The 22,853-nt window shown below is 33.0% G+C and overlaps 1 protein-coding gene across 1 annotated transcript in view; it reads left to right on the top strand.

Moving 5' to 3' along the window:
* The window catches only part of LOC134851687 (tripartite motif-containing protein 3-like), a 40,579-nt gene extending 18,090 nt beyond the window's left edge, over positions 1-22,489 (top strand). The window contains exons 3-4 of the mRNA XM_063867877.1: positions 18,403-18,562; positions 19,129-22,489. Coding sequence (XP_063723947.1) covers positions 18,403-18,562; positions 19,129-20,933 — 1,965 coding nt within the window. The 3' untranslated portion in view covers positions 20,934-22,489. The remainder of the gene's footprint in view (positions 1-18,402; positions 18,563-19,128) is intronic.
* The last annotated feature ends 364 nt before the right edge of the window (positions 22,490-22,853 follow it).

Below are 22,853 nucleotides of genomic sequence, written 5' to 3'. Positions count from 1 at the left end.
GACATCTTCTAGCCATATACAAAACGGTTCTGTTTCTTAATAAAAATCTGTACGAAATTCTAACAAATATTCACATTGCAAAAATTGCCAGAATCAGTTAATCTGTGTGATAACTGCCACTGACAGTCTTGGTTTTCCTAATGTTGACAATTGTAGTATTGCAATTACTAAGTTATGGTTAAACTTCGTTTTCTAACAATTAAAATACTTCTCCGATTTGAGATCGGACTCACTTTTTTTGCTGCCTTTAGCCTGGTTATTGAAAACAACTGGTAAATGGCCCTGATCTTTTTATTTTTCGATTTCTTATATTATCTTATAATAAAAAGTCATTAAGTTGCAAATGTCAATTTCATCGAGAGTATGAAGAAAAAGGGGAAAATGAAGTTCGAAGTCTATACTGCAGGTGCAAAGTTGTCTAAACCAAAGAGCTGAGAAACAAACCAACCTGGATCTTCAGAATTTTTATTTTTTTACACTCGCTCAGTTGGGTAGAAATTTTTTCTTTTTTTTTGTTTATCACAAATTTTTTTCTATTAAGAAATACTTTTGAAAAGAAAACCATTTTCCAGAATTGATAGAGGTAAGATTCTAATGTTTTCTTTCATTTTAAATTAATATAACTTAACCTAGCTACCCCAAATCTATTTTGGTATTCAAGGCAGTTGTTCCTTCATTTATATTTCAGTTAAACTTATTTGATCATCCTTTTTTATTTATCTGTTTTTATTACTATCCCTTAATTCTAGGACGAGATCGACTTTGATCTATGATAGAATTTAACTGAGACTTATAATTTTACTAACAACTGAAACAAAGGGATCTAACAACCGACCCCAACGTTTCTTTTAGTAAAACTGGTGCGACTTGAGCAGAGAACTACCCCTTAAACCAAATATAAGTCTGAAAACAAACTAATTAGTTCTTTTTATTGCAAAATATTAGAAAAGCTAGAGATAGATTTTATCTAACTTTAGGGCCCGCAATTTAATTGACTGCCCTTTTTTCAGGTAGTCCTAGATGGAGTTAAGGTTATCAAGATCTTCTCTATTGCTCATCAGTCTTTGACAGCTCTCTGCTAACTTTATCTCATGACATTGTAACTCCGATCATTTTTATAACTACGATATATCAAATAAAAGGAAACTTTCTGTAACCGAATGGGCTAGTATGAAAAGTCAATTCAGACATTCTAACAACCTTTTCACCTAAAATAGCTTGACTAACAGGTTAAAATATTTATTTACAGTTTTATCCTTTCATCAGACATTCCGAAAGAGCTCAAAACAATTTAAAAATTTTTAAATTTAATCTTGAAAAGGGAGTAAGAGGTATGCAATCCAAGTGCACTCTAAATAATTGATAAATTAGTTTTACTCGCTAAATTCAGATTCAGTCTCAGTTTTTCTTTGTACAATTGTGCTTTATATTATTTTCACCCTTTTGCAAAATTTAACCTCTAACCTAACTTAACTCAACTTTTAACTTAACTATCTCATCACGGAAGCTTTTTTTGGCCCAAATTAGTAAAGGAACTATCTACACTCAATATGTAAGGAACTATAAGGTGTGTTTTTTCAGACTAATTTTTTTTGACCAACAAATTGAGACAAGTTCAGCAAGATTATGCTAACCTTAAATTGAACTTACAAACAAATACACTAAAACAAGCTAATTTAGTATAAGTTTACTAAAATTTTCCCAATTTAGGTCAAATTGAGTCCGATTAAGTTAGATAAACTCCCATTTTAACAGATTTTTGAACAATTTTAGTCCAAACGAGTCCAATTGATCTACATTAATTCCAATGTCAACAGTATTTTGTTCAATTTATGCCAAATTGAGTCCGTCTAAGCTAGCTGAATTTCCAATATAACACAATTTTGCCCACTTTTGACAAAATAAGTCCAATCGGGCTAGTTTAAAATCCATTTAAAAAAAATTTTGCCCAATTTCGGGAAATTTAAGCCAAGGAAGCCAGATAATTTTCCTTCTTATAAAACTTAGCTTACATTTTTCTCAAAAAAGTCCAGTTATGATTGATAAAATCCCTCTTTAACAATATTTGGCCCATTTTCATTCATAATATCTCCAATAAAGATAAATAATTTTGCATGTAAACAGAATTTTTGGCCAACTTATGTCAAACTAAGTCCGATTAATCTAGATAAAATTCGGTTTTACAAAAATTTGCCTAATTTTAGTCATATTAGGTCCGATTAAATAAGATAAACTTCTAACTTAACCAATTTTTGCACAGTTCGTGTCAACTGTGCCCAATTAATTTAAATACATCTCCACTTTAACACAATTTTGCTCAGTTTTAGTTAGAATAAGCCCGATAAAGCTAGAATAACTTCCAATATAACAAAATCTTGCCCATTTATGTCAAATCGAGCCCATTCGGCCAAATTAGTATCCGTTTCAAAAAGTTTTGCCCAAATGATGCCAGAATAGATCCAATTAAGCGAAATAAACTCCCATTCTAGCAAATATTAGCCCTTTTTTGGTCAATACGTATCCAATTAAACTAAACAAACTTCTATTTTAACCAATTGTTGCTCAATTTTGCTCCGAAAAAGCACAATTAGGATGAATAAACTCCAAAGTAACACAAAATTTACCCGAAAAAGCATTGTAAGCTAGTTTAAATCAAAATTAAATTAAGTTTTACCTGATTTTAGTTAAAATCAAGCCTCTTAAGCTGTATAATCCATAATTTAATCTAAAATTTTCCCATTTTGGTCTCAATAAGCGCAATTAGGAAAAATTAACTTCAAATTAACCTAAAACTAACTCAATTTTGACCAAAATAGAGCCATTTACACTAGTTTAAAATAAAATTCATCTAGTTTTGCTTAAAGTGAAACCATTTAAGCTAGGTAAGCGAGGATTTAACTTGCAATTTACCCAATTTTTGTCAAATTAAAAACAATTAAATAGGTAAACTTCAATTTTACCTAAAATTCAATCCTTCGGTCAAAATAAGCCACTAAGGATTTAGAAAAACTCCAATTCATCAAAGTTTTACTCAAAAATTGGTCCACATAAACCCAACTAAGATAGAAAAAACTCAGATTTAATTGAGAAATCAACTACAAACTGTTGAACATGAACCCAAATTAGAGAAATAAATTGAAAATTATTACTACAAACAACTGCTAAAAGTTAAACATTTATCAAATTGCTATCATATTGAATTCCCCTATAATACATAAAAACGATGGATTTATCTAGAATTTGTCAAAATAATCACAGTTAGGGCAAAGTAAATCACAGCCTAGCTGAGACTAAACCAATTTTCATCCATTTAGTTAAAATTTGTTAATGAAAATTGAAAAATGCTGAAATTGAATAAAAAATCAACCTAAACACAGTAAAAAAGCGTTAAAAGAAATGATGGAAAAACCTGATATTGAGAAAAATTAATGTCAAAAGATTTTAAAAAAACAGCGTAGAAAAAGAATTAAATTTAATAAAATTCTTTGTTAGATAACTAACACTAAACAAAATGATATCTTTTTTATCGAATGACCTTAACAAAAATAAACACACCCAAAATAGATACAATTCTCAGACCAATAAGCAAAGATTCCCAACAAACTGTTTCGCTCTCGATTACTTTCTAAAATTATTCTAGTACATCGATTCCCTTAAAAACAAAAAACAGCCTAACAATAGCTCCGTGCTGCTTAAAAAACTATCAAGAGCTTTATAAGATAAAAAAAGAATAAAAACAAAAAAACCAAAACAATAATGGCAAAAGTTGGTCGCATATCCAGACTTAGCTCTCAAAAATAATACAAGCTTAGACCCAAACAAAGAAGCAAGAGTTTTTTGAATTTAGTAGAGAAAAATATTTTTTTTTCAGTATGCACTTGACCAGCAGTCGCAGAGGCGAATAACGAGATAACAGACATAATAAGCTTTCTTCGGTTCAATATTAAGAGGTGCGGCCTCCCATTGGATGAGGGAATAAGTTTTGAGTCATTTTCAATTCAAACTCTGGCGATTTTATGACTGAAGAAATCAGCACAAAAATTAGTGGAAAATTTTTTTCTAATTGCATTCGAAGGGTACTAAAACGACAAGCTTGGGTTGAATCCTTTGATGTATCAACTATCCAATGTAAAATTGTACCAAGCTTTTCAAGGCAAACAGATTTCATGCCCTCGGAATCCTCTCAGTGTTCACAGGAGGAACGGATAAGTTGATTCTGATTTTCGCTTAGGCGCTAAGTTACAAAAACCACACTTGCAGTATAAAATTTAAAGGGAGGTCTCATCTCCCGAACATTTTGAAACTGCTTCATTTTCAGATTATTTCATTTCCAAAAACAGGCGTACTAAAGGTTTGACCCAACTCGCTGTAGGTTTATGCCAACATTGCTTGTGCTATATGTAGCTTGTAATTAAGGGTACCATTTAAGTTTTGCCAATGAAAAACAAAATTGGTGGTTATATGTAGCCTTCAAGACTCGAATAATACTCGCTCCTCAACAATGTGGCCAATTTCATAATTTGTCCGCTAAAGAACAAAAACGGGCATGCAAGTCATCATGTAACATTTAAAAACTTATGCGATATTATTGCAGTTTAAGAAACTTTAAATTTGAATTTGCTCAAACAGTTCTCAATTTGATTAATTTTGATAAAATCAGAGATCACTGTGACCTAGTGTAACCAGTTTAAAAAAACTTTGAAGATTTTTTTAAGAAGAATTAATTTATTCTCAGACAGAAGTCCATGAAAGATTTTATCAGCAATTAATTGTCATAAAAACACCAATTCAATTTTTATAGTACAAAAAGCATAATGATTGTTATAGTTGCCATTCATAAGCTAAATTGAATAGCCGATGAAAGTGAGATATTTCCAAAGGTACAATTCCAAAAAAAACTCAAGCAAGTGTTTTTGTTCAAAATGCTAAGTTTAACCTATACCTGTCAAAAAAAGGTAATTTATTCAGTATTTAGGATTGATGAAATCCCAAAAACTGGAACAATGTGGAATAAAAATGGAATAAATCCATTATTTGGAGTCATTAGGTTGAGAGTGATTAGAAACCCAACAAAAGCATATCGCTAAATTAGGTCAGTATTTGGGATTTCATCGATCCCAAATACTGGTCAGTATTTGGGATTGATGAAATCCCAAAAACTGGAATAATGTGGAATAAACATGGAATAAATCCATTAATTGGAGTCATTAGGTTGAGAGTGATTAGAAACCCAACAAAAGCAAATCGTCAAATTCGTTCAGTGTTTGGGATTTCATCGATCCCAATTACTGGTCAATTTTAACCTATACCTGTCAAAAAAAGGTAATTTTTTCAACCACTGATTTTTTTAATTTGATATTTTCTATCCATATACAAAACGGTTACGTTTTTTATATAATTTTGTACAAAATCTTATCAAACACTCACATGACAAAAACTGCCAGAAGCAGTTTATCTGCGTGATAACTGCCACTGACACTCTTGGTTTTCTTATGTTGACAACCCTTATTAAGTGTGTAATGAAAAAAGCACAAAATTTGCGAAAAAAAAAGTTTCTTGAAAAAAAATATATAGTATGAAAATTATGCTGATCACAGTGCAAAAAAAATTAGCATGCTATTTTTATGCATTTCATAAAAAAATGTATGGCGAAACTTTTTTTCATCTATTTCCATATTGCCAAAAAAATTTTAGCAATACAGTTTCATTGTATGGGAAAATTGGTTCATTTGCTATTTTCGTATGATTTTTCTCAATGAAATTGGATCATAAAATTTTGTTCCAAAGTATGAAATTATTTGACAAGCATTTGGTTGTCAAAACGGTTTGCTTTTTTCAAAATTTGTTTCGACATTAGTTGAAGTTCTACCGTTTCTTAATCGATGAGTTTTTTTTTGACGACTGCATTTTGAGGCCAAACTGTGCACTGGATAGGAGCACAATTTGGTGTCTGTGTGTTCCTGGATTCCAGAGACAAGTCTTAAAATATGTTCCAAATTGTAAGTGGATTCCACAAACAAAATTTCAGTGGATTCCGCATACATATACCTGTAACGTAAATTTTGTCCGCAAATTGATTTTGTTGCGGATTCCGCAACAAGCAAATATAGCTAGTTGTGCTGGATTGCGCAAGTGTAAGTGGATTCCGCGAAAGGTAAGCGGAATCCGCAAATGAAATTGGATTACGCAAACTGTAATTGGATTCATTTGAACTTGCTTATGAAGAATTAAAAGCTGAGCTGGAATTTTTTTCTCTAGCAAAGCGGAATTTAAAAGCAAAGACTTAACCATTTTCAGCGGAATCCACGAACAAGTCTTAAAACATTGGTTACCCAAACTGGTTGATGTCATCTCTAAGTATTTTGGAAACACAACACCGAACAATTTCAATAGTTGGAGTCATTGATTTGAGAGTGTATGGAACACACAGCATATCGACAAATTAAGGTGAGTATTTGGGATTACGTCAATCCCAAATAATGATTTTGGAAGCATAAAGCCGAATAAATGCAGTAATTGTAGTCCTTGGGTTGAGAATGTATGGAAACACAACACATAGCATATCGCTACATTAGGTCAGTATTTGGGATTCCATCGATCCCAAATACTGGTCAGTATTTAGGATTGATGAAATCCCAAAAACTGGAATAATGTGGAAAAAACATGGAATAAAACCATTTTTTGCAGTCATTAGGTTGAGAGTGATTAGAAACCCAACGCAAAGCAAATCGTCAAAGTAGTTCAGTGTTTGGGATTCCATCGATCCCAATTACTGGTCAATATTTGGGATTGACGGAATCCCAAAAATTGGAATAATGTGGAATAAATATGGAATAAAACCATTTTTTGCAGTCATTAGGTTGAGAGTGATTAGAAACCCAACGCAAAGCAAAACGTCAAAATAGTTCAGTGTTTGGGATTCCATCGATCCCAATTACTGGTCAATATTTGGGATTGACGGAATCCCAAAAATTGGAATAATGTGTAATAAATATGGAATGAAACCATTATTTGGAGTCATTAGGTTGAGAGTGATTAGCAACCCAACAAAAGTAAATCGTCAAATTAGTTCAGCGTTTGGGATTCCATCGATCCCAATTACTGGTCATTATTTGGGATTGACAGAATCCCAAAAATTGGAATAATGTGGAAAAAACATGGAATAAAACCATTTTTTGCAGTCATTAGGTTGAGAGTGATTAGAAACCCAACGCAAAGCAAATCGTCAAAGTAGTTCAGTGTTTGGGATTCCATCGATCCCAATTACTGGTCAATATTTGGGATTGACGGAATCCCAAAAATTGGAATAATGTGGAATAAATATGGAATATATCCGTTATTTGGAGTCATTAGGTTGAGAGTGATTAGAAACCCAACTCATAGCAAATCGTCGAAATAGTTCAGTATTTGGGATTTCATCGAACCCACGTACTCGTCAGTAATTGGGATTCCATTAATCCTAAACACTGATCTATTCTAGTAAAATTCTATTCTAGTAAATTTCGATTCTAGTAATTTTCTATTCTAGTGAAATCAAATCTATAATTTCAAAAGATATAATTATAAATATTTATATAATATATAAACTATATATAATATAGTTCAAAAGATATAATTTTAAAGGCTACTACACATATAAATATATGTAAAGGGAGTCCACAAACAAAATGTGGATTCCACTTACAATTTTTGGATTCCACATACAATTTGCGGATTCCACTTACAGTTGCGGATTCCGCTACAGCTCAATTTAACGATACAAATGTTTTATCAATTGTTTGTGGATTCCACAAATTGTTCTTGATTCTGCAAATACTGTTGCGGATTCCGCAAACTCGTCTATTTTTCGAGCAATTTTGAGCAGTACAATGATTAAGGTATTTGTTTGTGGAATCCAAAACAGCATAGAAGATCAAAGAAAAGTAGCAATTTTGCGGATTCCGCGACGAATCTGATTTTGGCCTGTTGCTGATTCCGATTACAATGCAGAGAATGCACAGTTTGGTCTCGTAATGTGGTGTTATGTGCTTGTGGTAAACTTGTGGACTTCATTGAATAGTGATAATCAAGTGTCTCAGTGCTGTAGCATATAGTTGAATTTAGAGTTTTGTTTTCATTGCCGCCTGGGAGTTTTAATCATAATAACTGCTTGCAATGATTGAGATAGCTTTTGGTATAATTTGAAAAGATGCATATATAGGAGCAGTTGTCTTCCCATGCATACACTGACACTTAGTTGAACGTTGTTGTCACATAGCGAAGTTGTCTGAAAAATCTCTGGGTTGTTGATTAAAATTTTTTTGTGTGCAAGTAGTTTGATGAGCTACCATGCTAGAATTATCGGTAAGTTTACCTTAGCTACAAAGCTTCTTTCTGGATCATGAAGCATTTTCTCTAAAACCATTTGAAACAAACATTGTTCTGAATGAATGCACTGTTTGGTGTAACAATTCTTCAGTTAATGAGGTACGCGCGTTGACTTTCATTCAAGATAAATGCGTATCACACCATTTCAAAAACGGATTCTATGGAAAAAATGCTTATCATACGAATATAACAAGAAAAATGTATGCGAAGCTTTTTTCAATCACGCGTTTTTTTTTCAAAAAAAAATTTTGAATTGGTTTGAGAATCAAACGGAACAAAATACTAGAATCTTTGGTTACATGAGAGCAACTTTGGTATAAAAAAAATTGTTTGAACAAAAAATTCCTATCATATAATCTCATATATAAAAATTGCATGATACACATTGTTCCAAAGAAAAAATGCAAAATTGAGGTAAAATTTTCTTATATCCAATTTTGGTGACAGACTTACTTCTGTGCTTGTATATATATTTTACTGAAAAAAAAAACTTCGCATGCAAAGTTTGACTTTTTGTGTCTATAACCTAGTCCAGGTTGAGTTTTTCATCCAAAAAATTTAAAAATCTCTTATTAGTGTTTTTTATAAACACAATCTTTTTTTCATGTGATAAGATAAACATGAATTTGCAAAAAAAAACAGGATTAGTTTCTCATCCACCAAAATTTTCACTGTAAGAGTTTTCTACCCATTTACAAAAATAACATATATGGTAATTTTTTTCTCTGTGAGAAATTTAACATTAACCCATATGGCTAATTTCAACAAAAGCAGCTTATGTGCATGGTAATTGCCAGTATTATGCTGGGTTCTCTTATGAGTGAAAACCTTTGTTAAAGTGTTACGGATGAAACACAAAATTTTAAAACAAAACTTATTTTAGGATTTTCATTTATGTTAAAAATGCGTGTCAAAAATGCGTATATCATTTCATATAATCGGAAAATGCTGATCATACAATTTCAAGATAAAAAACTTTTTGCTACTTTTATAAAACCTTTGTGATGAAAAGTATGACAAAAACGCTTGTTATCTAATGTATGACAAAAACGCTTGTTATCTAATGCGAGAATTTGGCTTTTTAAAAAATTTCAAATTTTGGAAAAATTGCGTAGAATGAAATTGTCATAAAAAAAGTTTCAGTCTACGAAATATTATGAGATAAAATAATAGGCATTTTTTCAAAATATGAATTAGTATTATAGTCATTTTTTGCTAGCCCGGGTAGGTTGGTCAACTTATCTGTCTAAAACGTCTGTTGTCTGTTCAAATATGATGTGCAATTTGCTTTACATTTTGAATTATCAGACCTTGTACTCAATACTTGCTTCACAATCTAAATATGCAAGATACCAGTATGAAAACATTTTTTTTTTGCATTCGGGAAATTCAAGCCTTCTTGGAGTGAATCAAAGATTTTTTGAAACTTATAAACTTTTGATTTCTTCAAAAATGAGTTTGCTTGTTTATGCGAGTAGTTTGACAATGGAAATGATTTCTGATGATGCCTGGAAAGCGGTAGTAAAGTGGTTACGTCTTCCTTTAGCAATCAAAAAATCGGATGTTGGTGGCCCGCCACAATCCGTGATCCCTTATTCTGGTGAGACAGCATTACCAAGCCAAAATAAACAGCATTTAGTTCTTAACCAGGGGATAACAGCGGTTCTTCGTGATGAGCTGAATAGTTTGTATGTAAGTACTTTCCATCGTGGATATATCGTCATAATTGTAAATTTTTCGTTCATTAAGTGTTGTTATGAGTGAATAGTTTAATTTTGCTGGGAAATTGCAAATATGTGATCGTATTGTTGTTAGGCTGTTGTGCCCCTGCTTAAGAACTACATGAAGTTTTTTTGGTTGGAATATGTTGTCTCAACCGGATCATGGAGCACGGATTTGGTCCATACTTGAATCTGACATTATATTTGCTTGAATTAAAGGCTTGAATTTGGTTATTTTGATTTCTGAACTCAAAAAAAAAATTTTTTGAGGTCCTAAACAGGAAAAAGGCCGTAAAGATGCTGAATCACCACTGTTTGGCCGGGGGTTTTGATCTATGATCAGTTATGCTAGATAAATTCCCACTTTAACAAAATTTGACCCAATTTCAGTCATAATATATCCAATAAAGATAGATAATTTTGCTTGTAAACAAAATTTTTGGCCAATTTATGTCAAACTAAGTCCGATTAAGCTAAATAAAATTCCGTTTATACAAAATTTTACCTAATTTTTGTCATATTAGGTCCGATTAAATAAGATAAACTTCTAACTTAACCAATTTTTGCACAGTTCGTGTCAACTGTGCCCGATTAATTTAAATACATCTCCACTTTAAGACAATTTTGCTCAGTTTTAGTTAGAATAAGCCCGATAAGGCTAGAATAACTTCCATTTTAACAAAATCTAGCCCATTTATGTCAAATCAAGCCCATTAGGCCAAAATAAAATCCGTTTTAAAAAATTTTGCCAAATGATGTCAGAATAGATCCAATTAAGCGAAATAAACTCCCATTCTAGCAAAATTTAGCCCATTTTTGGTCAATACGTATCCAATTAAACTAAATAAACTTCCATTTTAACAAATTGTTGCTCACTTTTGCTCCGAAAAAGCACAATTAAGACAAATAAACTCCAAAGTAACCCAAAGTTTACCCAATTTTGGCCAAAAAAAGCTATGTAAGCTAGGTTGAATCAAAATTAATTTAAATTTTACCTGATTTTAGTTAAAATCAACCCTCTTAAGCTAAATAAGCCATAATTTAATCTAAAATTTACCTCATTTTTGTCTCAATAAGCGCAATTAAGAAAAATTAACTTCAAATTAACCTAAAACTAACTCAATTTTGACCAAAATAGAGCCATTTACACTAGTTTAAATTAAAATTCATCTAGTTTTGCTTAAAGTGAAACCATTTAAGCTAGGTAAGCTAGGAGTTAACTTGCAGTTTACCCAAATTTTGTCAAATTAAACACAATTAAATAGGTAAACTTCAATTTTACCTAAAATTCAACCCATTGGTCAAAATAAGCCATTTAGGATTTAGAATAACGCCAATTCATCAAAGTTTCACTAAAAAATTGGTCCACATAAGCCCAACTAAGATAGGAAAAACTCAGATTTAATTGAAAAATCATCTACAAACTGTTGAACATGAACCCAAATTAGAGAAATAAATTGAAAATTATTACTACAAATAACTGCTAAAAGTTAAACATTTATCAAATTGCTATCATATTGAATTCCCCTATAATACATAAAAACGATGGATTTAACTAGAATTTGTCAAAATAGTCACAGTTAGGGCAAAGTAAATCACATACTAGCTGAGATTAAACCAATTTTCATCCATTTAGTCAAAATTTGTTAATAAAATTGAAAAATGCTGAAATTCATTAAATAATCAACCTAAACACAGTAGAAAAGCGTTAAAAGAAATTGTGAAAAACCTGATATTGAGAAAAATTAATGTCAAAAGATTTTGAAATTTTTCGGACTTTGAAAAAACAGCGTAAAAAGAGAATTAAAAATAATAAAATCCTTGGTAGATAACTTACACTAAACAAAATGATATCTTTTTTTATCGAAAAACCTTAACAAAAACAAACACACCCAAAATAGATACAATTCTCAGACCAGTAAGCAAAGATTCCCAGCAATCTGTTTCGCGCTCGATTACTTTCTAAAAAAATTCTAGTTCATCGATTTCCTTAAAAACTAAAAACAGCCTAACAATAGCTCCGTGCTGCTTAAAAAACTATCAAGAACAATAAAAGATGAAAAAAAGATAAAAACAAAAAACAAAAACAATAATGGCAGAAGTTGGTCGCATATCCAGACTTAGCTCTCAAAAATAATACAAGCTTAAACCCAAACAAAAAAGCAAGAGTTTTTGTAAAATAGTAGAGAAAAATATATTTTTTTCAGTATGCACTTGACCAGCAGCCGCAGAGGCGAATAACGACGCGTATGATAACAGACAATGAGCTTTCTTCTGTTCAATATTAAGAGGTGCGGCCTCCCATTGAATGGGGCAATAAGTTTTGAGTCAATTTCAATTCAAACTCGGGCGAATTTATGACTGAACAAATCAGCACAAAAGTTATTGGAAAATTTTTTTCTAATTGCATTCGAAGGGTACTAAAACGACAAACTTGGGTTGTAACCTTTGATGTATCAACCATCCAATGTTAAATTGTATCAAGCTTTTCAAGGCAATCAGATTTCTTGCCCTCGGAATCCTCTCAGTGTACATAGGAGGAACTGATAAGTTGACTTTGATTTTCGCTTAGGCACTAAGTTACGAAAAACACATGTGCAGTATAAAATTTAAAAGGAAGTTCATCTCCCAAAAATTTTGAAACTGCTTCATTTTAAGATTATTTCATTTGCAAAAACAAGCGTGTTAAAGGTTTGACCCAACTCGCTGTAGGTTTATGCCAACATTGCTTGTGCTATATGTAGCTTGTAATTAAGGGTACCATTTAAGTTTTGCCAATGAAAAACAAAATTGGTGGTTATATGTAGCCTTCAAGACTCGAATAATACTCGCTCCTCAACAATGTGGCCAATTTCATAATTTGTCCGCTAAAGAACAAAAACGGGCATGCAAGTCATCATGTAACATTTAATAACTTATGCGATATTATTGTTGTTTAAGAAACTTTTAGTTTGAATTTGCTCAAACAGTTCTCAATTTGATTAATTTTGATAAAATCAGAGATCACTGCTGTGACCTATTGTAACCAGTTTAAAAAAACTTTAGAGATTTTTTTAAGAAGAATTAATTTAATCTCAGAAAGAAGTCCAAGAAAGATTTTAGAAGCAATTAATTGTCATAAAAACACCAATTCAATTTTTATAGTAAAAAAAGCATAATGATTGTTATAGTTGAATAGCCGATGAAAGTGAGATATTTCCAGAGGTACAAATCCAAAAAAGCTCAAGCAAGTGTTTTTGTTCAAATATGCTAAGTTTAACCTATACCTGTTAAAAAAAGGTAATTTTTTCAACCACTGAGTTTTTTAGATTGACATTTTCTTTCCATATACAATACGGTTACGAATCTTATCAAATACTCACATGACAAAAATTGCCAGAAGCAGTTTATCTGCGTGATAACTGCCACTGACACTCTTGGTTTTCTTATGTTGACAACCCTTAGTAAGTGTGTAATGAATATAGCACAAAATTTCCGAACAAAAAAATTTTCTTGGAAAAAAATTTATAGTATGAAAAGTATGCTGATCACAGTACAAAAAAAATTAGCATATTATTTTTATGCATTTCATAAAAAAGTGTATGGCGAATTTTTTTTTATTATCTATTTCCATGTTGCCAAAAAAACTTTAGCGATACAGTTTCATTTTTGACAAGTCTTAAAATATGTTTCAAAATGTAAGTGGATTCCACAAACAAAATTTCAGTGGATTCCGCATACATATACCTGTAACGTAAATTTTGTCGGCAAATTGGTTTTGTTGCGGATTCCAAAACAAGCAAATATAGCTAGTTGTTCTGGATTGCGCAAGTGTAAGTGGATTCTGCAAAATGTAAGCGGAATCCGCAAATGAAATTGAATTACGCAAACTGTAAGTGGATTCATTTGAACTTGCATATGAACAATTAAAAACTGAGCTGGTATTTTTTTCTCTTGCAATGCGGAATTTAAAAGCAAAGACTTAATCATTGTCAGCGGAATCCACGAACAAGTCTTAAAACATTGGTTACCCAAACTGGTTGATGTCATCTCTTAGTATTTTGGAAACACAACACCGAACAATTTCAATAGTTGGAGTCATTGATTTGAGAGTGTATGGAACACACAGCATATCGACAAATTAGGTCAGTATTTGGGATTGCGTCAATCCTAAATACTGATTTTGGAAGCATAAAGTCGAATAAATGCAGTAATTGTAGTCGTTGGGTTGAGAATGTATGGAAACACAACGCATAGCATATCGCTAAATTAGGTCAGTATTTGGGATTTCATCGATCCCAAATACTGGTCAGTATTTGGGATTGATGAAATCCCAAAAACTGGAATAATGTGGATTAAACATGGAATAAATCCATTAATTGGAGTCATTAGGTTGAGAGTGATTAGAAACCCAACGCAAAGCAAATCGTCAAATTAGTTCAGTGTTTGGGATTCCATCGATCCCAATTACTGGTCAATATTTGGGATTGATGGAATCTCAAAAACTGGAGTAATGTGGAATAAATATGGAATATATCCGTTATTTGGAGTCATTAGGTTGAGAGTGATTAGAAACCCAACTCATTGCAAATCGTCGAAATATTTCAGTATTTGGGATTTCATCGAACCCACGTACTCGTCAGTAATTGGGATTCCATTAATCCCAAACACTGATCTATTCTAGTAAAATTGTATTCTTTTAAATTTCGATTCTAGTAAATTTCTATTCAAAAGATATAATTTTAAAGGCTACTACACATATAAAAATATGTAAAGGGAATCCACAAACAAAATGCGGATTCCACTTATAATTTTTGGATTCCACGTACAATTTGCGGATTCCACTTACAGTTGCGGATTCCGCTACAGCTCAATTTAACGATACAAATGTTTTATCAATTGTTTGTGGATTCCACAAACTGTTCTGGATTCCGCAAATACTGTTGCGGATTCCGCAAACTCGTCTATTTTCGAGCGATTTTGAGCGGTACAATGATTAAGGTATTTATTTGTGGAATCCAAAACAGCATAGAAGATCAAAGAAAAGTAGCAATTTTGCGGATTCCGCGACGAATCTGATTTTGGCCTGTTGCTGATTCCGCTTACAATGCAGAGAATGCACAGTTTGGCCTCGTAATGTGGTGTTATGTGCTTGTGGTAAACTTGTGGACTTCATTGAATAGTGATAATCAAGTGTCTCAGTGCTGTAGCATATAGTTGAATTTAGAGTTTTGTTTTCATTGCCGCCTGGGAGTTTTAATCATAATAACTGCTTGCAATGATTGAGATAGCTTTTGTTATAAATCGAATTGATGCATATATAAGAGCAGTTGTCTCCCATGCATACACTGAAACTTAGTCGAACGTTGTTGTCACATAGCGAAGTTGTCTGAAAAATCTCTGGGTTGTTGGTCAAAACTTTTTTTGTGTGCAAGTAGTTTGATGAGCTACCATGCTAGACTTATCGGTAAATCTAACGTAGCGACAAAGCTTCTTTCTGGATTATGAAACTTTTTCTTTAAGACCATTTGAAACAAACATTGTTCTGAATGCACTGTTTGGTGTATTAATTCTTCAGTTAATGAGTTACCCGCGTTGACGTCCATTCCAGATAATTGAGTATCACACCATTTTATAATTGGATTCTATGAAAAAAATGCTTATCATACAAATTTAACAAAGAAAAATGTATGAGAAGCATTTTTCAATCAAGCGTTTTTTTTTCAAAAAAAAATATTTTGAATATTTTGAAAATGCCTATCGTATAATCTCATATATAAAAATTGTATGATACACATTGTTCCGTAGAAAAAACGCAAAATTGAGGTAAAGTTTTCGTATATCCAATTTTGGTGACAGACTTGCTTCTGTGTTTGTATATATGTTTTACAGAAAAAGCATGCACAGTTTGACTTTTTGGGTCCATAACCTAGTCCAGGTTGAGTTTTTCATCCAAAAAATTTAAAAATCTCATATTAGTGTTTTTTATAAACACAATCTTTTTTTCATGCGATAAGATAAACATAAATTTGCAAAAAAACAGGATAAGTTTCTCATCCACCAACATTTTCACAGTAAGGTAATTTCATTTATGTTAAAAACGCGTGTCAAAAAGGCGTATTTCATATAAAGGAAAAATGCTGATCATACAATTTCAAAATAAAAAACTTTTTTCTATTTTCATAAAATCTTTGTGATAAAAAGTATGACAAAGCAGCTTGTTATCTAATGCCAGAATATGGCAAAAAAAGGCTTTTTAAGAAATTTCATACTTTGGAACGTAGGATGAAATTGTCATAAAAAGTGTTTTAGTCTACGAAATATTATGAGATAAAATAATAGGCATTTTTTCATAGTATGAAATAGTATGCTAGTCATTTTCTGTTAACCCGGGTATTTTGGTCAACTTATTGGTCTAAAACGTCTGTTGTCTGTTTAAATATGGTGTGCACTTTGCCTTACATTTTGAATTATTAGACCTTCTACTTCATACTTGCTTCACAATCTAAATATGCAAGACACCAGTATAAAACATTTTTTTTTGCATTCTGGAAATTCAAGCCTTCTTGGAGTGAATCAAAGATTTTTTGAAACTTATAAATTTTTGATTTCTTCAAAAATGAGTTTTTTTGTTTATGTGAGTAGTTTGTCAATGGAAATGATTTCTGATCATGCCTGGGAAGCGGTGGTAAAGTGGTGACGTCTTCATTTAGCAATCGAAAAATCTAAAGTTGGTGATCCAAGATTCTGGTGAGACAGCATTACCAAGCCAAAACAAACAGCATTTAGTTCTTAACCACGGGATAACAGCGGTTCTTCGTGATGAGCTGAATAGTTTGTATGTAAGTACTTTCCTTCGTGGATATATCGTCATAATTATATCTTTTTCCTTCTTTGAGTGGTGGTATGACTGAATTGTTTTTTTTTTGCTGGGAAATTGCAAATATGTGATCGTATTGTTGTTAGGCTGTTATTCCCCTGCTTAAGATCTACATGTTGTGTTTTTGGTTGGATTAGCTGTCTCGATCAGATCATGGAGCACGGATTTGCTCGATACTTGATTCTGACAATATGTTCGCTGGGATTAAAGGCTTGAGTTTGGTTATTTTGATTTCTAAACTCAAAAAAAAATTTTTTTGAGGCCCTAAACAGGAAAAAGGCCGTAAAGATGCTGAATCACCAATGTTTGGCCGGGGGTTTTGATCTATGATCAAGGTTATAGATGGAGAAAACATTCTACAAGAATTTGGTACAATTAGATTGGCAAAAATTTGTTTGTCGCAGTTTTGTGATGTAACAAAAAAATTGGGAATATTGAAACTCGATAATTTTTATAAAACATAGGCACACTTACTAATTGTTTCAAAAATTTTGACTTGTGTGCATCAACACAATAATTTCCACGTGAATGGAAACGACGACCAGTAAATGGGAAACTTTGGCTGGCGAATTACTAGAAAGCATCCCCGATCTGCTTGGTGTTCTGACTTTCGAAAAAACTGTGGAAATTTTAAGCTTTGGTAGTTTCTTTTTATGCGATCAATTTTCGACTTCTTGACTAAGCGTTTTTCAAGGAATTTTTTTATACCATCTGAAAGGTATTGTTGTCTGGATGCCTCAACTCTAAGAACATCTTTCACTTGTCATCATTTTTCACAAAGTTTTAATGATAATTTTTTAGACTAGTTTGACAATTATTTGTCAAAGTTGGATAAGTAACGAGAAATTATTATGTTCTAGTAAAGTGTAAGTGGAAATTAAACTCCTTCAATTTGCATTATGGCAAGCAATTTGCTCCTACTATTCCGATTTTCGAAGAGAACGAGTAATTTAAATGCTCTGGATTTTCGTTGGAACAATTTTACTCACACAGTAGTGACTTCATAGAAACCAAACTAAAGTAGTCGTTTTTATCGAAGATTTAACGCGCATTTTTACGCATGGCGAATTTTTCCGCACTACAAATCTATCCAATTTGAGTTAATGCCAGCTAATTGGGTTTATTGATTCCATATATAACTCAAATTTCAACACTTAGAACTTCATATACTAAGCCTAGAACTTATACTTAGTCAACATTAAGCAAAGCTATTCGAGACCAACAAATAGGCTGCCGGAACATTCAAACTCTTGCCTTGATAGGAGCAGTCTTGGTTCTTTATAGTTTTTTTTAACGTTATTTGATTTTTTTTTCTTCAAAACGCTTGTGATGGACATTAGAGGCCAGTTAAAACAATCAAGGCTTTATCATGACTAGCAGCAGTCTTGCTCTGAATCTAATAAATATCAAGACTGTTTAATTAAAACATTTGAAAAAAAAGAACAGTTTTGACAGGCAAAGGAGAAATGTCCAGTGCTGGAATGCTGCAGCCATAACGCCAAAATCATTCATAATATCAGGGTGGGAGATTTGCCTACGAGACCAGTTGCGGCTTTAAACAAGAATTCAGTTGTAACTTCAGCACCAGAATACGTGCATCTGCCATTGCAACTAGGTGAGAACCGAATTTGTGTCTTCTTTAGTTGAGTCGTTAAAGCATCTGTGATCAGTTTTTTTGCTGATAGTTTCACTGAGAGTTTATTTTTCATCATTATGCAATAAATACGGATCAAAACGGGCTTCGAAACATCGTGCTTTCGATTGAAAACTGAAACAGAATTCAAACCTTATAATAATTTTTTAATTATCGTAAATCTAACACAATTAACTATTTATTGAGAAATTGATGTAAAACTTTGGTAATTTTTCTATATTGGATAATTTTTCGAAAATAACTATTTTTTGATGTTAAACTTCAATAAATTGATGCAAAGATTACCAAATGAAGCACTACATTATCAAATGCCCACAAACCTGGATGACACTTTCAATTTAACCAAGCATGTCGTTTTCGCTCGCTCTCCCCTTCCCTAAAGCGTCGTAATCGTAACCAAAATGACGGAGTGGTTTCTTTCGTGAGGTCGATTTTTTTCAATTAACTTTTCCCTCTTAAATTTAGAGTAAATATCATTCAATTGAACGGCTAAGGGCAGAAAATCACAATCTCGTCATTTTTTTAAGAAAGACGTCCTTCTGTTGCCTCTGAGGCTTCATATGCAACCATGGTCTCCTCAACGTCTTCAATTTACTCCCATTCCCATTCCGAATTCCACTCGGTGACATATTGCTTCAAACATTCCAGTTTTACTCTGCGATACTACTGCGAAACGTGCAAACAAGCTCTCTGCGAAGACTGCTGGGCAGAAGATCATCGTGACAAAACAAAACATTTGGTTGTGTTAATGAAAGTGTTTTTGGAACCCCAAATAGAAGTGCAAACAAGATTAGCGGAGTACAAAGCTGAATGTCAGAGCATGGCCAAACTTTGTGAAGGTGGCTGCACTTCAATTTTAACACAGGCTTCTACCGCCGAGAAAAAGCAGTCTAATGTTATGAAATCCAAATCAGCTAATGAACTCGAAACAAAATCAAAAGAATTGCGGGAGCTTTTGCGCGTTCATTTGAATGATATGAAAGAATTTAAGTCCAAGATTTTGATGAAATTTGATGACCTCGAGGCGAAGTTGAGAGCCATTTTGAATGACAGTGTCGAAAGCGAGGGCGGAAGGATCTCCGAGGGTAGCAGCTCTTCCACAATTGGAGATGACGCCCATAGTTCGAGTGAAACGGAAGATTTAATTGGTGGATTGGAGAGACTTGTTGTATCGAGAGGAGCGGTTGAAGGAGAAAGTGGCAGAGAAGATGTTCCCTCTGTTGGTGGGGAGAGAGAAGTTGTTGTGAGGAAAAAAAGGACTTTGGTGGGAGTGGAAGAGAAGGCAGTGGGAAAGTTTTATTTTCCGTTTCCGCTGGGACAAGCAGTGTATAACACAGAGACGAAAAATGTGATTAATTTAGGCTTTGATTGGAATTCAGATACTTTTGTAATCAGAGTGTATATATCAAATGAATCAAGTGGGCTGTTTGAACTAAAAAGAACTATGACCTGGACTGCACTAAGAGGAGAAGAAGATCAATTATTGTCGATTGCAATGGACAGTAACAAAGTACTGTACGGGTGGATAGTGCGGGAGAGTGACAGAGTGAATCGAGTGGAGATATTGGACCAGAATACATTTGAGAAGAAAGGACAACTAGACACAGATGGAATTGAAAACGGAAGAGAAATTGGTTGGGCGGTAACTGCTTTGGGTCAGACTGTGGTTGTAGCTGTATTTGATCGTAGCAATTCAGACAGGAAATGGACAAGCGTGACTGTGTTTAATAACCAGCAAAGACAGCACACTGTATCGCTTGATATTGCAGTTGTCGGTGATGTGTATTACGCTAGTTCTATCTTGGCAAACGAAATTTCTCTGCTGCTCTCTTGTGGCATCAAAACCAACAGAGTAGCAGTGGTCTCGCTCCAACCACTATCATCAGATTCAACAGGTGGCTCAAAATCACAAACAAAAGCAAAACCATCATCACCAAAAAATTCCCTAGCAGATAAAACCAAAGCAAGAACGTCAACAACTACAACATTAAAGCCACAGTCTGTGATCTATATAATCTTGTCCGAAGTAATGGCGGCTTATACTTTCGTTTGGATGCCATCAGACAGAATCCATTCACCAGCATACTTGTTAGCTGGACACTTGTGGGTGACAGAGAGACACACTTATACATCCCGTGTGTATGAACTGGATATTAAGAACAATCTGTCCCAGTCAGAAACAAAAAATGAAATTACACTTCACTCAATGTCTAATATTGCACCCTTAGAAAACACAGTACTTTTATGCCGTATCGATGGCGAAACACTTTTTGCAATGAATATATGCAAAAATGTTTCTCTGCTTCACTTAAACTACCAAACAGCTCCATAGTTTGACGTAATTTGCTCATTTGACAATGATTTTGACGCCATTTTTCGTGTTCTTTTCATTGAACCAATTTTAGTTATGCGATTACTTGAGACAACAATTTTTTGCTTTGAGACGTATTTATACCAAAACTAGATTATATTAGTTTATATTATACTAAAACAGTACTTTTGCCTTCCGCTCGTTGTTACTTCTGTTGAATTTACACTTATCATTGGCTCTATCTCAGTTGAAAACAAATCGCTTCGGATGGGATTTTACATTATTGGTGTATCAGATAAAAACATCACCAGGCTCACCTCTTTGAAAGGTCAAGAGATCTTTATGATTCCACCGATTAACCCTAAATATGCATATGTCCCTCGCTCGAAAAAGCAAGTATCGAAGACGAGTCCGACAACTTTTGTGAAAAGTTTAAAAAAGCAACGACACAAATAATGTATACGTCCTTTCCGCAAGATTGACCTCTCATTTTTTGTAAATCTAATAAAGACTCGAAGCCAAACGAAATCAGACCGAGAGTCACTGCTTGTTGGTGCACTTCTACTTAGTGATGCGATATCTCCTTTAAAAACTTCTCAAAAAATTGAATATTCTTTACGCTAAACTTTACCGGTTTCTTATTTTCCTATTTTTATTATTTGACTCGATTCGTAATTTTCATCTACCAAAAACTATTCGAGTTAAATGTTCATTTACAGAGCTGCAGCTTGGTTCAGAGAATGGCAAATTTCTTCCAAATTGAGTGATTTCTGATGAACTTTTACCAATGGCAAAATAGTCGTTTTCAGTTGGTCGAATCCGTTAGAAAAAACTGTCACATATATCACTTTATATCTTTTCACACTTCTTTTTATTGTTTTACCTAAGATGATTGCATTGTGTACCCGGACAAGATTTTACCTGTTCCAAGGAAAACTGAGAACTGAGATCCCAAATTTAGATTTGAAGAGTATTTCAGAGAACTCTCCATATAATGATACGCTTACTGGTGTATTGAATTCTGTGTAATTAGAAAAATGACTTTATCTAAGCCCTGTTCTAAACTCAATTTTTTGTGGAACTAATATTTCCAGAATCAAGACTCGAATGATCGATATGCAGTCTCTCGTTGCGGCGACAAATAACATGCTGCTGCAAACTTACAGGCTGTTCAGCCCCTTACGCCAAATTCTTTTGCCTGTATTTTCTCTTGATCTTATTTTCGAACCGCATTTATACTTATTGCCAGTTTCAGATGATTTATTTCAAGACCAGTGGTATTTTCAAAATCAAATGATGCTTTCGACGAAGATATTTCGATTTACCGACAAAAATGAAACTACCAGAACCATTGTCGCAGAATAGTTCTATAATAATTTGGAATATATGGCTGATAAACTGATATGCAAACTGAACAAACTATATCTCCAGACCACCGGAGTTCCCGATTTCGACTCTAGAATCAACAAAATTATGAATTAAGAATTGCGTAGATAATGTTGAACCAATTCGTGTGCTGAAAATAAGCTTTGTTTAAAATTGATTTTTGTACCCAGAATTGAGGTTTTGCGATTAGAGTGTTTTAAACTGCTTTTCTTCATTCAACTTACGCACATGATTGGTTTTTTGAAAGGTTCAGTCTTACACATTCTTAGACAGCTATTTTAATTTGTTTTTACATTTCTTTTAGGAGCCAGCTTTGCGATCATTTCTTGCCCCGGCAATAATACGTCCTTTCATGTGGATAGCAATTTAAGATTTTGCTCATCAAAATAAGTTATAAGAGACTTTCAGTGCGCATTTAGCTGAGCTTTTTTGCCGAGTTACTTGAAAAAAAAAAGACTTTTTGATTCGTTGTGATTTTTTTCACGAACTTCAGGTACCATTAAAGCAACTGACAATTGCGCTGAGCAATTATTCATACTGACGACAGAACATTAC

The sequence above is a fragment of the Symsagittifera roscoffensis genome, chromosome 7, assembly GCF_963678635.1.
Source record: "Symsagittifera roscoffensis chromosome 7, txSymRosc1.1, whole genome shotgun sequence".
NCBI lineage: Eukaryota > Metazoa > Xenacoelomorpha > Acoela > Convolutidae > Symsagittifera > Symsagittifera roscoffensis.
The sequence above is the reverse complement of the archived record's forward strand: the minus strand, read 5'-3'. Positions and strand labels throughout refer to the sequence as shown.